This window comes from Emys orbicularis, chromosome 22 (assembly GCF_028017835.1).
Source record: "Emys orbicularis isolate rEmyOrb1 chromosome 22, rEmyOrb1.hap1, whole genome shotgun sequence".
In the NCBI taxonomy this organism is placed as follows: Eukaryota; Metazoa; Chordata; order Testudines; family Emydidae; genus Emys; species Emys orbicularis.
In genome coordinates this window covers 4,646,880-4,664,511 of record NC_088704.1, presented here as the reverse complement: position 1 = coordinate 4,664,511, position 17,632 = coordinate 4,646,880, and the positions used below count along the sequence as shown (strand labels likewise).

At 52.7% G+C, this 17,632-nt stretch overlaps 1 protein-coding gene across 1 annotated transcript in view; it reads right to left on the bottom strand.

The window, feature by feature from the left end:
- Positions 1-6,362, bottom strand: part of EPHA8 (EPH receptor A8) — an 89,050-nt gene extending 82,688 nt beyond the window's left edge. Inside the window, exon 1 of the mRNA XM_065421258.1 lies at positions 6,306-6,362. Within this exon, the coding sequence (XP_065277330.1) occupies positions 6,306-6,350 (45 nt within the window). The 5' untranslated portion in view covers positions 6,351-6,362. The remainder of the gene's footprint in view (positions 1-6,305) is intronic.
- Positions 6,363-17,632: the final 11,270 nt, after the last annotated feature.

The following is a 17,632-nucleotide window of genomic DNA, read 5'->3' as shown; positions in this document are numbered from 1 at the left end:
AAAATTGCCTTTCCAGATTCATCAGAGTTTCAACTTGGCTGGGCCCAGAAGATCCGGGTGTGTTTCGTTTCCTCTTGCTCAGGAGAAACCAGCCAGTGTTTTGGGGGGGAGCGTAAAAAGTAACAAGCTGTTTCAAACGGGGTAAAGCGCAATGCATATAAACACGGACTGGCCTAAGCTGCCTTTCCGAGCCAGTCTGCTGGGCTGAACCAGGACGTGGAGGATAGGAGAGCCGTGGGAGATGCAGCGGGGCAGGCGGCCTGGAGGGGTCGGAACAGGTGCCCAGGGAAGTAGAGGCACACAGCGCTGAGGAACTGCACTTCCACCAGGCGAATGCCATTGGTGCCAGGCTGCCACGGTTCCCTGGGGCATCTCATGGAGCTTCCGCCTTGTAATTAGGCAGAACCTGATAGATGATGCTAGTTTTGGGTTATCCTTCCCCTGTGCCCACGGCCGATGGCGCCCCTTGTAGTGCCACAGGAACATGCAGGCAGAGCACATTCATAGCCCACCAGGTCCCCATGCCGAGGGAAACCCACCAGCGCACCTGGCAGCAGGCTTAGAGCACGGCCCTGCTGGGAGCAGAGGGAGGCAACGAGCGCCCTGGGGGACGTGGCTTGGGGGGTGAGGGATGAGACGGGCTGTCTCTTGATGGAGGAAGCCAGTGTGGGAAATTCCGTCCCTCGACAGGAGGTGTCTGTGACAGATTAGTCTGGCCGTGAGCCGTATTTCACACGGGACAGAATTAATGCTGGGAATGAAGGCTCAGCATTAGAGGAGTCCTGCATCTTCCATGCAGGCTGAGATGCCTTCAGGGTGACCCTCCAGCCAAGGCAATTAACACCCTGAAGCCTGGTCATTCAGGCCAGGACCACGGGCAGCCAGCCCTAGGGGGGAGAGCAGGGGCTTTATTTAGTTAGGTAGCTTCTCAGAGAGGAGCCTGAGCTCAAGGCGCCTTTGCCAAAAACAACCAGGCTCAGTAAAATCCCAGTGTGACAATATTCCCCTTCCCCAGGCAAACAGCTGCCCCCGCAGCCCCTCCCCCTCACAGCTGGCTCTGAGAACAGGCCCTGATGGCGGTGCAGGGGGGCAGGGGTTGCATTCTAAGGTCTGGGGCCCTGACAGAGACTGCCCTGCCTCTCTGTTATGCAGTAGGGAAGGGGGCGACTCAGACAGCCACACTAATTTCAGCAGGGGCAGGATGGCACAAGGAGATGAGCATCTCTCAGGCAGGCAGGTCCCAAACCACTGGGGGCTCCATAGGGAAAAAACAAAGCCTTAAATTCTACCCCACGACCCAGCACCACATGGATGCTGGAGCTGGCACAGTGGCACGGGCTCCCGCCGAGACGCACTGCTCCATAAAGAAGCTGCAGCATTCCGCACCTGCTTCTGTTTCCAGGTCGCCACGGGGTCCATCTACACAGCTGCTGGGAGCTGAATACCTGCTAGCTCTGCTGGAGCCAGCACCTCAAGATAACCGTGGGACCACGGTGACGTGGGTGGCTCGGGCTAGCGGCCCGAATACAATCCCACCTGACCCCGGGGTATGTTTCGTGGGTGGCTAGCCCGAGCCGCCCGTGCCATTGCAGTCACACTGCTATTTTCAGGTGCAGGCCGGAGCACAGCTAGAGGATGCGTGTCACCCTCCCAGCGGCTGTGGAGTCAGACCCTTGGAGTGCAGCCCCCTGCAGAGCCCCGTGCAGCGTCTACGCAAGAGGTGGTGAAAGCATGGACCATGCAGTAAGGGCTGTATCTGAAAGAAATGGCTGCAACCGCCTAGCCCTGCGTGGATGGTAGAAAGCCACCCAGACCGTGCTGCTGCATGGCAGTGCTTCCCAGCAGCCCCAGCCTGGGAACTAATGGCAGACACGCACCTCACCGTGTGGGACAGACACAAGCCTCAGCTATCCGCTGCTTGCTCCCCAACCACAAGCCGCTCTCTTACCTAGATTGATCTCAGCCAACCAGCTCTCACCTGTGTGCCAGTCTCACCGTGTGCCCGGCGTTAGGCGTTCTGGCTGGGCTGGGCGAGGCAGTGATGGAGAGTTGGGTGCCATCAGCATTCTGCAGGCATATCGCATTGCGAGCCCTTCCAGCAGCCCCATACACACTGAGAAGGGGGGGTGGGGAATGCCGTGGAGCTCCACACGAGAACACCCTCGGGGAGGAGGAGCCCTGCCCCACGCCGCCCGGTGATAATGTGCTGCTTTGGCGACTCCCAGGGCTGAAGGCAGCTGAGGTAGCAATACTGGGTTATGACTGTGTGCCCACACTATCGCCAGGAGGGGAAGGCCTGCCAAGGCCACCAGTGCAGTATGCAGCCCTGAAAGCACACGGCCAGGACTCGAGGCTGCCAGAGGCATCAAGTTGGTCTGAAAATTGTTGTGCCACAACCTTTCGTACACTCCAAACCAAAACTGCAAGACTGCACACAGGGCAGTAGCAAGCCAGATCATCAGTGCGACAAGCGTCATTCTCTGGACACAGTGGCTGGCCTCCCTATGGTCAGGCGTTGACAATCCCCACCAGCATCAGACCCAGCTCCCCCCGCTGACCCTCACCAGCCAGGACAGACCTGGATCCAGAGCACAGGCTGTTGGACAGAGGGTAATAAGATGCCCATTTGGGGTAACGTTCACTGGTCAATGGAGAAATCGTCGCGAGAGCACAATCTTCAAAGGATATTTTAAGTGGCAAATATGGAACAGGAAACACAGGAAGTGAAACTGTTTATCCAAAGCAACAAATGGGTTTAGGACAGGAGTGCTGGAACAGAGGGAGCCAGGGGGCCAGGCCCCTCTCACTTTTTACCAGCCATAAGGGCAAGTCACGGGGGGAGGGAGCAGGGGGCTTGGGGAGAAGGGGCAGAGTGAGGGCAGGATCTTGGGGGAATGGGTGGCATGGGGGTGGGGCCTCAGGAAGAAGGGGCTGTGTGGGGGCGGGGCCTCAGGGGAATGGGAGGAGCGAGGGTGGGGGTTCAGGGAGAAGGGGTGGTGCAGAGACCGGGGCACAGTTCAGGCGCCATTGCCCCCCCCACACACTTTTAGTTTAGGAGGCCAGGCGCTGGGATGCTAAGAAACCACCATCGCTGCAACACAGACAGTGTAAAGGTGGAGCTGATCAAAAGTTTTTCAACCAACCTTTTTTCCAATTGAATAACGCCGTTCTGTCTAAACCAAAACGTTTCGCAGAAACCTCCTGGTTTTGACAAGCCCAGTCTGGCACTCGCCGAGGTGTTCAGAGACCCACCTTCAGGCCCCAGCTCTGCCTCATTTGGCACAGAGACTTGAACTGGAATCTCCCACATAGCAGGTCAATGCTCCGTCCACTGGGCTCTCTCAGTCCCGCTCAATATTTAATTATGTATACAAAGTAAAACCCTTTTGACAGAGTGACTCTAGAGCCTGGTGGTGACCAAGTGGGAACGAGGAGAAAGCTGAGTCAAGGACACCACAGTCACAGGCCTGGGAGACAGGAAGGCTAGCGGAGCTGTCAGTTCAAGAAGTTCATTCTGGACAGAGTGAGTGTGAGTTGGTTGCAGGATGCCCGAGAGAAGCCACCGGAGGCTACAAGAGAGGCTGGAGGCTGGACAGGGAGGTTTGGACGTTGTCAGCATGGAGGGGGTGGCCCAAGCTATGGAGAAGAGGAGGGAACCAAAGACAAATGGCAGAGGAGCAGAAAGAAGAATGTGGAGATGCTGGATGAGCCTTCAGCACAGCAGGAGAAGCAGGAGCCAAGAGCCGAGTGAATGCAAAGGCAGAGGATGTGCTCAGCTGTGTCTCAAGCAACAGAGGGACCCAGGAGAATAAGAAAAATAACTTAGGATGCAAAACTACACATCAGGGCAGATCCTCAGCTAGTGTAAATGGGCAACGTTCCACTGCAGTCAATGGAGATACGCGGCTTTACACCTGCTGGGGCCTGGCCCCAGAAGATTAACCAAAAGGATTCATTAGAGAGCTGGTGGGAGGGATGGAAAGGGCTGAATGCAGCAGGTAGAGCTTGGCAAAGGAACAGCCACAGGGCGAGATGTGACAACAGTCTATGAGTGTTTGAAGGGTGTGACTGCCTAGGAGGGGAAGGAATTGTGCAGGACATTACAAAGGGGAACAGAATGAAAGCGAACAAAGGAAAATTGACTCAATGTCAAACAGCACCGAAGCAGGGTTTTATTGTATGCAGGGGCAGCTCCAGGCACCAGCGCAGCAAGCGCGTGCCTGGGGCGGCAAGCCGCGGGGGGCGGCGTGCCGGTTGCCGTGAGGGCGGCAGTCAGGCAGCCTTCGGTGGCATGCCTGTGGGAGGTCTGCCGGTCCCGCGGTTTCGGCGGCAATTCGGTGGCGGGTACATTGAATCCGCGGGACCGGCAGATCACCCGCAGAAACGCCGCCGAATCCACGTGACCGCGGACCGCCCGCAGGCATGCCGCTGAAGGCCGCCTGACTGCCGTGCTTGGGGCAGCAAAAAACAGAGCCGCCCCTGACTGTATGAAGATGTGGAAATGTTTCCTGAAGGATGTGGCAAAAGCCTCATTTGCCTGAGTATTTAAACCTAGGCTGGACAAAGCATTGGAGACCATATTGTGAGGAACAGTCTGGCGCTCGTGTGCAGATAGGCAGCGTGGCTGGAAAAGGTCTAACCATCTACAATATATTCTGTTTGCAGGGTACTCATCATTGCAGTTTCTAAGTGCTAAAATCAGAGCTGAGCCAAGGATTTGATGTACTTACATATTTGATAATATTCTATATAAAATCTCATCATCGTTATTATTAAGAATTCACCGTTCGGATCACTCCTTCTCAAACAGATAGAGCAGAGAGAGAAAGACCCCAGCAACAGATCAGAGATAATAACTGGAGGCTTGGAACGATTCCTCTATGAGAAGGAACTGAAAAAATTAGGGCCACTGAGTTTAGAGAGGAGAAGAAAAAGAGGGGAACGTAAAAACTCAACACTTTTGAGAAGGCCACTCTGGCATCCCAATGCTGCACATTTCACTTACGCTAGAAGCTGTGTTGCTTCGTTGTGATTGGCCACATACGTCGAGTGGGACTGTTTCTGTTCCCCGAATGGATGAGTACATCTCAGGGCTGGCACCAACACCACCTCAGCCAACGCAATCATGGCCAACACAGCCGCTGATTAGTGGGAAACGGCTGGCGGCACCTGCCTAGTTCTGGGCATAACAGCCCCTCCCTGACTCACAGACGTGCACACGGGTGGCCAGATGCTGATCCCGTCTCATCCTGAAGTGCGCCCAAGTCCATGTCTGGCACAGAAAGGTGCTATTCAGTGTGAGGGAGGCTCAATGTGCCCAATGGAGACAATGAAACTACAGGAGAACCTGGCACTCTCCAAGCCCCATTTCCATGGTGTGACTCTGGCTTTGACACTGGCCCATTGCAGTGCCCAGCATAATGCCAACAGGCAGTGGGGGCACTCGGTGACACAGCCACCTGGGAGAGGAGCAGATGGGCTGCAGATCACAGCTGAGAAGGCATAATCTGCAGAAAGCAAACGGTAACTGGGCAAATGAATTGGTGTTGGTTGGTATTTCGCTCCCAGGCTGGGTCCACTATAAACGTGTGTTGTCAGGGGTGCTGTCCATGGGTGGGGGAAGTCGAACATGGGGAACGGTGTGTGTGTAGGGTGTGTGCATCCACGTGAGGTGCAAGGGAAGGTATGCACGTGTTTGGAGGGGAGTTGGTGTGTTTGAGTGGTGGCTTGCTTGCTTGTGGGTACACGTGATGGTGACAGTTTGTGCTGTTTCCAGCTGTGGGTAGGAATCGGTGGATTGTGGTTACAGCCCTTTCATAGCCTGTCGAGGTGTGCCACCGGCTGTGCTGTCTTATAGAGTTGTCTTTTAACAATACCAGTTTTCTGCCACACAAATACTGTACCCCTGTTGCTCTATTAGTGCCAATCGTGGTAATCTTGAGGCTGATAAGAAACTGCCGTGTAACTCCAGCCTCCTGGGTTGTGCTAGACAACAACCAAAGGAGACTCCAACTCCTGAGCATGCTCAGCCCAGTACAGTCGAGTGGGGCCTGAGAACACCTCACCACAGAACACCCACCCGTGCCGAGGAGACATCCCAGGGCAACAGCACTGTGCCCCAGACCCTTCAGGCAAACTCTGCCAAGCTCAGCTGCAGGCTGAAGAGGCTTGTATGTTCAACAGGGAGAAGGCATTGCTGTCTCCTTTCCATTTACACTGAAACTGCCCAGAAGGGCCACAGGCAACATGCACTGCCGGTTCCCAAAGACCCCATTTCTTCAGTGTGCCGATAGCCTCATACTCACCCCGTGCGATGGGTAGGTCAGCCAGCCCCAGTCCCCGGGGATCATTGCTGTGTCCAGCAAGTTCACTGGAAAACACAGGAGGAAAAAAATGCATTAGAAAACTGCTCACCTTTCACAAACAGCCTAAAAAGCAGCACACCCCAAGCTACACCATGAGACCGTGTGCTCCCACCCCACAGCACACCCCAAGCTACACCATGAGGCCGTGTGCTCCCACCCCAAGCAACACCGTGAGGCGGTGTGCTTCCACCCCGCAGCACACCCCAAGCTACACCGTGAGGCTCTGTGCTCCCACCCCGCAGCACACCCCAAGCTACACCGTGAGGCTCTGTGCTCCCATCCCGCAGCACAACCCAAGCTACACCATGAGGCTGTGTGCTCCCACCCCGCAGCACACCCCAAGCTACACCGTGAGGCCATGTGCTTCCACCCCCCACAGCACACCCACCTATACTGTGAGGCTGTGTTACTCTTAGGGGAATTCTGCACCACTGCGAACATCCAGAATTTATGTCCCCTGCAGTTTCTTTGCTTCCCCGCAGAAAACTGACTTTCTGACGGGGAAGCAAAGGGAAGCCACAAGAGTGGTCATGCGACCCACCCCAGCAGTGTGTTTTGGGTACCCAGGGCAGCCAGCAGAGAGGTAAATTACTGTGAGGCCGGGGGTGGAACTGGGGAAGACCTGGCTCATGGCTCCTACCCTGTGCCAGGCTCAGCTACTAGTCCCGGCTGGGCTGGGGAGGACGGGACTGTCTCTTCCCCTACACAGCATCTGGGGCCCATGTCAGACCCACCTCCAGATTTCTCCTCCAGCTGCAGGAAGCTCTGCAAATTCCCCCCTCATTCCCGCTTCCTGCACCCATCACTCCTCAGCTGAAGGGGGAGGGATCCCTCTACAGGGAGCTACTCCCCCATCCGCCCAACCCCCATGCATCCAGACCGCCTCATATCCAGACCCTCCTGCCAAGCCTCACCCCCACACTCAGAACCACCCTGATGAGCTCCACTGTCCCTGCACCTGGACCACCCTGACAAGCCACCTGCACCCAGATCCTCACCTCACTGAGCCCCAACCAGCTGCACCTGGATCCCCACCCCACTGAGCCCCACTCCCCCAGCATCTGGACCCCCCTGCAGAGTCCCTTTACCATTGCACCCAGAACTCCCCAACAAGCCCCTGTGCATCCAGATCCCCCCTGCACCCAGATCACCCAGTGAGCCACCCGCACCCAGACTGCCCCACACAGAACCCTCTCAACCCACACCTCGATCCCCTCCACACTTGGATCCTGCTGGGCTGAGCCTGCCTGCCCACACCTGGTGCACTTGGCACAGAGGGGCAGGCCCAGTCCTCACGCTGTCAGGGTTGGGTGCAGCCTCACCGCTGAGTCTGTGTCCCGGGTGGAGCTGCACTGGCTAACCTAGTGAGGAGGGCTTTAAACTAGGTTCGACGGGGACAGGTGAGCAAAGCCCGCAGGTAAGTGGGGAACATGGAGACCTGGGAGATGGGTCGGAAACGAGAGGGAGTGTGGGCTATATTGGCAGAGAGAAAGGAGGGTCAGGACAAAACTGGGAGGAAAGATCAAACCAGTATCTTAGATGCCTATATACAAATGCGAGAAGTATGGGTAATAAGCAGGAAGAACTGGAAGTGCTAATAAATAAATACAACTATGACATTGTTGGCATCACTGAAACTTGGTGGGATAATACACATGATTGGAATGTTGGTGTGGATGGATACAGCTTGCTCAGGAAGGATAGACAGGGGAAAAAGGGAGGAGGTGTTGCCTTATATATTAAAAATGTACACACTTGGACTGAGGTAGAGATGGACATAGGAGATGGAAGTGTTGAGAGTCTCTGGGTTAGGCTAAAAGGGGTAAAAAATAAGGGTGATGTCATGCTAGGAGTCTACTACAGGCCACCTAACCAGGTGGAAGAGGTGGATGAGGCTTTTTTTAAACAACTAACAAAATCATCCAAAGCCCAAGATTTGGTGGTGATGGGGGACTTCAACTATCCGGATATATGTTGGGAAAATAACACAGCGGGGCACAGACTATCCAACAAATTCTTGGACTGCATTGCAGACAACTTTTTATTTCAGAAGGTTGAAAAAGCTACTGGGGGGAAGCTGTTCTAGACTTGATTTTAACAAATAGGGAGGAACTCGTTGAGAATTTGAAAGTAGAAGGCAGCTTGGGTGAAAGTGATCATGAAATCATAGAGTTTGCAATTCTAAGGAAGGGTAGAAGGGAGAACAGCAAAATAGAGACAATGGATTTCAGGAAGGCGGATTTTGGTAAGCTCAGAGAGCTGATAGGTAAGGTCCCATGGGAATCAAGACTGAGGGGAAAAACAACTGAGGAGAGTTGGCAGTTTTTCAAAGGGACACTATTAAGGGCCCAAAAGCAAGCTATTCCGCTGGTTAGGAAAGGTAGAAAATGTGGCAAAAGACCACCTTGGCTTAACCACGAGATCTTGCATGATTTAAAAAATAAAAAGGAGTCATATAAAAAATGGAAACTAGGACAGATTACAAAGGATGAATATAGGCAAACAACACAGGAATGCAGGGGCAAGATTAGAAAGGCAAAGGCACAAAATGAGCTCAAACTAGCTACGGGAATAAAGGGGAACAAGAAGACTTTTTATCAATACATTAGAAGCAAGAGGAAGACCAAAGACAGGGTAGTGAAGAGGGAGAAACAGTAACAGGAAACTTGGAAATGGCAGAGATGCTTAATGACTTCTTTGTTTCGGTCTTCACCGAGAAGTCTGAAGGAATGCCTAACATAGTGAATGCTAATGGGAAGGGGGTAGGTTTAGCAGATAAAATAAAAAAAGAACAAGTTAAAAATCACTTAGAAAAGTTAGATGCCTGCAAGTCACCAGGGCCTGATGAAATGCATCCTAGAATACTCAAGGAGCTAATAGAGGAGGTATCTGAGCCTCTAGCTATTATCTTTGGAAAATCATGGGAGACGGGAGAGATTCCAGAAGACTGGAAAAGGGCAAATATAGTGCCCATCTATAAAAAGGGAAATAAAAACAACCCAGGAAACTACAGACCAGTTAGTTTAACTTCTGTGCCAGGGAAGATAATGGAGCAAGTAATTAAGGAAATCATCTGCAAACACTTGGAAGGTGGTAAGGTGATAGGGAACAGCCAGCATGGATTTGTAAAGAACAAATCATGTCAAACCAATCCGATAGCTTTCTTTGATAGGATAACGAGTCTTGTGGATAAGGGAGAAGCTGTGGATGTGGTATACCTAGACTTTAGTAAGGCATTTGATACGGTCTCGCATGATATTCTTATCGACAAACTAGGCAAATACAATTTAGATGGGGCTACTATAAGGTGGGTGCATAACTGGCTGGATAACCGTACTCAGAGAGTTGTTATTAATGGTTCCCAATCCTGCTGGAAAGGCATAACGAATGGGGTTCCGCAGGGGTCTGTTTTGGGACCGGCTCTGTTCAATATCTTCATTAACGACTTAGATATTGGCATAGAAAGTACGCTTATTAAGTTTGCGGATGATACCAAACTGGGAGGGATTGCAACTGCTTTGGAGGACAGGGTCATAATTCAAAATGATCTGGACAAATTGGAGAAATGGTCTGAGTTAAACAGGATGAAGTTTAACAAAGACAAATGCAAAGTGCTCCACTTAGGAAGAAAAAATCAGTTTCACACATACAGAATGGGAAGAGACTGTCTAGGAAGGAGTACGGCAGAAAGGGATCTAGGGGTTATAGTGGACCACAAGCTAAATATGAGTCAACAGTGTGATGCTGTTGCAAAAAAAGCAAACATGATTCTGGGATGTATTAACAGGTGTGTTGTGAGCAAGACACGAGAAGTCATTCTTCCGCTCTACTCTGCTCTGGTTAGGCCTCAGCTGGAGAATTGTGTCCAGTTCTGGGCACCGCATTTCAAGAAAGATGTGGAGAAATTGGAAAGGGTCCAGAGAAGAGCAACAAGAATGATTAAAGGTCTTGAGAACATGACCTATGAAGGAAGGCTGAAAGAATTGGGTTTGTTTAGTTTGGAAAAGAGAAGACTGAGAGGGGACATGATAGCAGTTTTCAGGTATCTAAAAGGGTGTCATAAGGAGGAGGGAGAAAACTTGTTCACCTTAGCCTCTGAGGATAGAACAAGAAGCAATGGGCTTAAACTGCAGCAAGGGAGGTCTAGGTTGGACATTAGGAAAAAGTTCCTAACTGTCAGGGTGGTTAAACACTGGAATAAATTGCCTAGGGAGGTTGTGGAATCTCCATCTCTGGAGATATTTAAGAGTAGGTTAGATAAATGTCTATCAGGGATGGTCTAGACAGTATTTGGTCCTGCCATGCGGGCAGGGGACTGGACTCGATGACCTCTCGAGGTCCCTTCCAGTCCTAGAATCTATGAATCTATGCATAGTGATCTTCCATCCTGTGCAGCCAGTGGCCTGTACTCCCCAAGGCCATGCTAGAGCCTCCACATTGATTTGACAAATAAAATTAGCAGAATTTTGCAGATTTTAAAAATATTGTGCACAGAATGTTTATTTTTTTGGTGCAGAATGCCCTCAGGAGTACTGTGTGCTCCCATATCCACCTACACCACGGGTTCTCAAACCGGGGGTCAGGACCCCTCAGGGGGTCACAAGGTTATAACCTGGGGGGTCGTGAGCTGTCAGCCTCCACCCCAAACCCAGCTTCACCTTTAGCATTTATAATGGTGTTAAATATAAAAAAAGTGTTTTTGATTTATAAGGGGGGGGTTGCACGCAGAGGCTTGCTGTGCGAAAGCGGTCACCGCTACAAAAGTTTGAGAACCACTGACCTACACTCATAGCTTCATGGATTCCAAGGCCAGAAGACACCACTGTGATCACCTAGTCTGACCTCCCATATAACCCAGACCAGAGAACTTCCCGAGAATAATTCCTAGAGCAGATCTTTTAGAACAACATCCCATCTTCACTTAAAAATGGTCAGTGATAGAGAATCCTCCACAACCCTCGGTAAATTGTTCTAATGGTTATTTACCCTCACTGTCAAAAATGTATGTCTGATTTCCAACCTCAATTTTCCAGCTCCAACTTCCAGCCATTGGATCATGTTAGACCTTTCTCTGCTAGACTGAAGAGCCCGTTACTAAATATTTATTCCTCATGTGGGCACTTACACACTGTGATCAAGTCACCCCTTAAGCTTCTCTTTGTTAAGCTAAGTAGATGGATCTCCTTGAGTCTATCACTCTAAGGCTGGTTTTCTAATCCTTTAATCATTCTCGTGGCTCTTCGTTGAACCATCTCTAATATATCCACATCCTCCTTGAACTGTGGGCACCAGAACTGGACACAGGATTCCAGCAGCAGTCACACCAATGCCAAACACAGAGATAAAATGACCTCTGTGCTCCTACTCGAGAGTCCCCTCTTCTTGCATCCCATAATCGAGTTAGCCATTTTGGTCACACAGTTGCACTGGGAGCTTGTGTTCAGCTGAGTATGCACCACCACCACCACCCCAAATCTTTTTCAGAGTCCTTGCTTCCCAGGAGAGAGCCCTCCATCCTGCTGTCTTTGTTCTAGAGGTATAAAGTGGTGGGATGTCAGCAGGGGGACAAATGCCCCCGGACTCCTCTCCCAGCATCTCTCCCCACTTACCTCCTACGGGAGGGGACAGTGCAGAGCTGGGAGAGATGAATGGTGACTGCAGAGCAAACCAGAGGCGAAGTCAGTGTGACAGATCTTTAGGGGAGCTGTGAGTGTGTGGGAAGGATGTGCGTGGCTCTGATTCCTGTTTGCTCTGCCCTGACCCTCACCAATCCTTGCACAAGGCAGCACCTTGTACCTGATTAGAATAATAGAATATCAGGGTTAGAAGGGACCTCAGGAGGTCATCTAGTCCAACCCCCTGCTCAAAGCAGGACCAATCCCCAACTAAATCATCCCAGCCAGGGCTTTGTCAAGCTGGGCCTTAAAATCCTCTAAGGAAGGAGATTCCACCACCTCCCTAGGTAACCCATTCCAGTGCTTCACCACCCTCCTAGTGAAAAAGTTTTTCCTAATATTCAACCTAAACCTCCCCCTCTGCAACTTGAGAACTCCTTGTTCTGTCATCTGGTACCACTGAGAACAGTCTAGATCCATCCTCTTTGGAACCCCCTTTCAGGTAGTTGAAAGCAGCTATCAAATCCTCCCTCATTCTTCTCTTCTGCAGACTAAACAATCCCAGTTCCCTCAGCCTCTCCTCATAAGTCACGTGCTCCAGCCCCCTAATCATTTTTGTTGCCCTCCGTTGGACTCTTTCCAATTTTTCCACATCCTTCTTGTAGTGTGGGGGCCTAAACTGGACACAGTACTCCAGATGAGGCCTCACCAATGCCGAATAGAGGGGAATGATCACGTCCCTCCATCTGCTGGCAATGCCCCTACTTATACAGCCCAAAATGCCATTAACCTTCTTGGCAACAAGGGCACGCTGTCGACTCATATCCAGCTTCTCATCCACTGTAACCCCTAGATCCTTTTCTGCAGAACTGCTGCCTAGCCACTCGGTCCCTAGTCTGTAGCAGTGCATCGGATTCTTCCGTCCTAAGTGCAGGACTCTGAACTTCTCCTTGTTGAACCTCATCATATTTCTTTTGGCCCAATCATCTAATTTGTCTAGGTCCCTCTGTATCCTACCCCTACCCTCCTGTGTATCTACCACGCCTCCCAGTTTAGTGTCATCTGTAAACTTGCTGAGGGTTCAGTCCATGCCATCCTCCAGATCATTAATGAAGATATTGAACAAAACTGGCCCCAGGACCAACCCTTGGGGCACTCCGCTTGATACCGGCTGCCAACTAGACATGGAGCCATTGACCACTACCCGGTGAGCCACACGATCAAGCCATCTTTCTATCCACCTTATAGTCCATTCATCCAGCCCATACTTCTTTAACTTGCTGGCAAGAATACTGTGGGAGACCGTATCAAATGCTTTGCTAAAGTTAAGGAATAACACATCCACTGCTTTCCCCTCATTCACAGAGCCAGTTAGCTCGTCATAGAAGGCAATTAGTTTAGTCAGGCATGACCTGCCCTTAGTGAATCCATGCTGACTGTTCCTGATCACTTTCCTCTCCTCTAAGTGCTTCAGAATTGATTCCTTGAGGACCTGCTCCATGATTTTTCCAGGGACTGAGGTGAGGCTGACTGGCCTGTAGTTCCCCGGATCCTCCTCCTTCCCTTTTTTAAAGATGGGCACTACATTAGCCTTTTTCCAGTCATCCGGGACCTCCGCCGATCGCCATGAGTTTTCAAAGATAATGGCCAATGGTTCCGCAATCACATCCGCCAACTCCTTTAGCACCCTCGGATGCAGTGCATCCGGCCCCATGGATTTGTGCTCGTCCAGCTTTTCTAAATAGTCCTGAACCACTTCTTTCTCCGCAGAGGGCTGGTCACCTCCTTCCCATACTGTGCTGCCCAGTGCAGCAGTCTGGGAGCTGACCTTGTTCGTGAAGACAGAGGCAAAAAAGCATTGAGTACATTAGCTTTTTCCACATCCTCTATCACTAGGTTGCCTCCCTCATTCAGTAAGGGGCCCACACTTTCCTTGACTTTCTTCTTGTTGCTAACATACCTGAAGAAACCCTTCTTGTTACTCTTAACATCTCTTGCTAGCTGCAACTCCAAGTGTGATTTGGCCTTCCTGATTTCACTCCTGCATGCCTGAGCAATAGTTTTATACTCCTCCCTGATCATTTGTCCGTTCTTCCACTTCTTGTAAGCTTCTTTTTTGTGTTTAAGATCAGCAAGGATTTCACTGTTAAGCCAAGCTGGTCGCCTGCCATATTTACTATTCTTTCTACACATTGGGATGGTTTGTTCCTGCAACCTCAATAAGGATTCTTTAAAATACAGCCAGCTCTCCTGGACCCCTTTCCCCTTCATGTTATTCTCCCAGGGGATCCTGCCCATCAGTTCCCTGAGGGAGTCAAAGTCTGCTTTTCTGAAGTCCAGGGTCCGTACTCTGCTGCACTCCTTTCTTCCTTGTGTCAGGATCCCTGCGGAGGGTCTCGCCCTTTGGGGCGCTGGGGTCCGAGGCGGTCACTCTGCTCACAGACAGGGAGCAGCTGACTAAGGGTAACAGGCCGGTTTGCAGGGGCCCTTCTCGCCTGGAGTCACTGAGAGTTCCTAGTGCAGGTCCCTTGCTGGGCTGGGGAGGGACAGGGCTCTAGCCCCGGTGATGTGCTGCTAACAGGGGGCTGTGTGCTCAGCCAGGCTCTGCAAACGGCTGCAGACCAGGGTCCTTTGCACAAGGATCCATGCACCGTCCAGCACATTGGCACTCCCATGTATCAGCCCCTCCTGAGGAAATGGGGGGTGGGAGATGACAGAGAGCAGGAGGGGCAAAGAGAGGAGGGGGAGGACTTGACACGTTCTCCTGAGCCTGCCTGGCCCAGTGCAGCACTCACCTCGCTGGGCTGGCAGTTTCTCATCGTCTTCTGGAGGCTCAGCTGAGCCCTTTCAACTCACTTCATGCATGGTGTGATTGGGGTTTGAAGTCTGCAGACCAAATGCTGCCCCGCTGTCCAGCCCAAAGTAGCCCCCCACGCGTCTCTGCTAACACCACACGAGAGACGGGAGTTCCCACGAACAGACTGCAGGGGAGAGGCTGCATGAGGAGTGCCATCAAAGTCATCCCTTCTAATGCCCTCCTACCACGGGGAGCCCAGCTCAAGGAGGAGGCCCAGACAAATCAATCCAGGGAGAGGAAAGCTGCTTAGGCCAGGGGAGGGACAAAGATGCCTTTAAACACTCTCAAGAGTTTTCTATTTAAGCCAGTTCAATGTCTTCGGGGAGAACGGAGAGGAAGCCAGCACGGAATAAAAGCAGAGAGGGGGGAGCTGTCTGCCGGCTGCAATCTGTTACGCTCGGCTCCCATTAGCCCCATACTGATGTGCCCAGCAGTTCAGCAACTGCTCGGAATTAGCCACAGGCACGCGGCTGCGGGAAGTGCACGCCTGCCCCAGAAATGCTCTGCGCCTGGTTTGTTTCCCTGGACGCTTCAGTCAATAAAGCTTGTAAGGCAAACAGGAGATTGCGGATTCCCGGAGTCTCTCGGCAGGCTCAGCCTTGTATCAGAAGCAGGTCAAACTGACCTTCCATTGCTCCTATCGACCAGCAATCGACCCTCCCACCCGCTCTCTCCAGCCTTTCCCTGCTTCGCTACGGCTTGATCTTTGGCTTTGACGATCTCCCAGCCCTCCGGCATGGAGCCACCCCTGCCATGGCCTGTAACGCTCCCTGCGCTTCGCCAGCACCGGGCCTCAGACCCCCGCACAGCACAGCAACACACCTCTGCACCGCCCCCCACCAGCTCGACAGCCCGTTGGTAGCAGACACAGCCGTGAGCATGTGGGTGAAACGCTGTGGGCTCGAGCTGGCTCTGGCGATGTGGCAGGCAGGGGAAAGGTGCTGAGAAAGGCCAGACACTGATTCCCTCTCAGATAGGGGTGTCTGCAGCCCTGCTTAGCAGGATGGTCCCTGGACTCTGGGTAGGGCTGTCACGCATTCGGGTTTTACCCGGACAGTCTGGGTTTTGGCTTCTTTGTCCGGGTGCCGGTTAGGGATGCCAGGTGCCTGGTTTTTTATTGGAAAGTCCAGTCGAAAAGGGGACCTGGCAGTGTCCAGTAAGATGCACTGACTGGACACCAACAGTCTGGTTACCACGGGCCAGGGGGAGGCGCTGGGTCATTAACCCATGCCAGCCCCTGCTCAGCCGGGGCCACCTTCTACCTGCAGGCTGGCTCCTTGTCAGGCTGCAGCAGCTCCTGGAGCCGAGGGAGCCCAGCTGTCGGGGGAGGGAGGTGGAGACAATCCAGCAAGCGAAGGGGAGGGGGAGGGGAGAGAGGCGCAAGCAACAGGGGCGAGACCTTGGGGGAAGAGGCGGAGAAGGGGGCATGGCCTCAAGGGAATAGGTGGAGCAGGGGCCGGGCATTGGGGAAGAGGTGGGGCAGGACCTCAGGGGTCCGGCTGCCAGCAATTAGAAAGGTGGCAACCCAGTTGGCATGGCCCCAAGGCACATTGCGCTCCAGTGTGGCCACCCCAAGTGCAAGGCTTTGCAGAGGCAGCTCCAAATATCAGCTGGCACCTGGAGGCACAGAAGCAGGGACCTTGGGCCACTGACGATGTCATCAGACAGCTGCCAAGCGTGCACCCTGATCCTTCTCTCCTCTCTGCTGATTGGCTATTGGCTCCCACCCCTCGGAGGCAGTCCCATGATCAGGCTCCTTTGCACCGACAAACCTGTGTCCACACTGGGGGTTGCCCTCATTTCACTATGTCAGTAGAAAATCACAGCCCTAAGGGAAATAATTCAATTGGTACAAAAGTGATGTGGAGACCAGACCTGGGCAGCAGCTGGGCCTGATCCTGGCTGGGGACTCTAGGAACTGGAATACAAACAATAAACACCACAGCTGAACCCGCCGCTGCTGGGCTCCCTCAAGGCCAGGAAGGAGACTCCAGCAAGCCGGGCATTCTCCTCTAGCAAGGGCGGGCTCCATGCAGCCAGAGGAACAGTGCCACTTTCACTTACTATTACAACTCAGGGAACGCGTGGCAGAGGCAGGTAGCGGGGAAGCGAGCTGACTGCGAGGGGCCCGGGCATCACGCTCCTGACAGAGCAGATTAGGGGCTTTGGAGCCATTTATTAATGTTAGCAGAACAATTGGAAAGAATTTCCAGGGTTTCATTGGCTCGGCAGCAGGACGAGGCCCTGTGCTCCCGGCGAGGCGCTGCGCAGACTGCCAAAGAGCTGCCTTGCCCTCAGCACACAGTAATTACCTCCGAGAGCTCACATCCATTGTTATTTGTTATTGTTAATTGGAAGATTTTCTGCCTATTTGCCCTGGGTAATTTGCCCAGCCAGGGGCTGGGCCCAGGAGATTTCCTGCTTGGAGTGCTGCAGCAGGCTACCTGCGCCCTCGGCGACACGCTTACTCGCCGGCCAGGCAGCAGGGAGGTCGCTGCTAGCGTAGGCCCTGCTGGGATCCACCACGTGGAAATCGGACACTGTGTTTGAAAACAGCTCCCTAGGCCAGCAAAGACACGGCCTCCGATCTCACCGTGAGTGACCTGGAAGGCTTTGGAAGCCTGCTAAGATCCAGGGTTAAGGTTCCAGGTATGCCTGGCAGCCACTGCTTGTGCTGCATGGCTCCTGCAGCGCAATCTTCCCGCGGCACCGTGCCTTGGGGAGTGGCAGGAAACGAATCAGCTACATTCTGTCCAATCTAGGACCCATCCAGAGCTGCTTACCCAGGTCCCCAT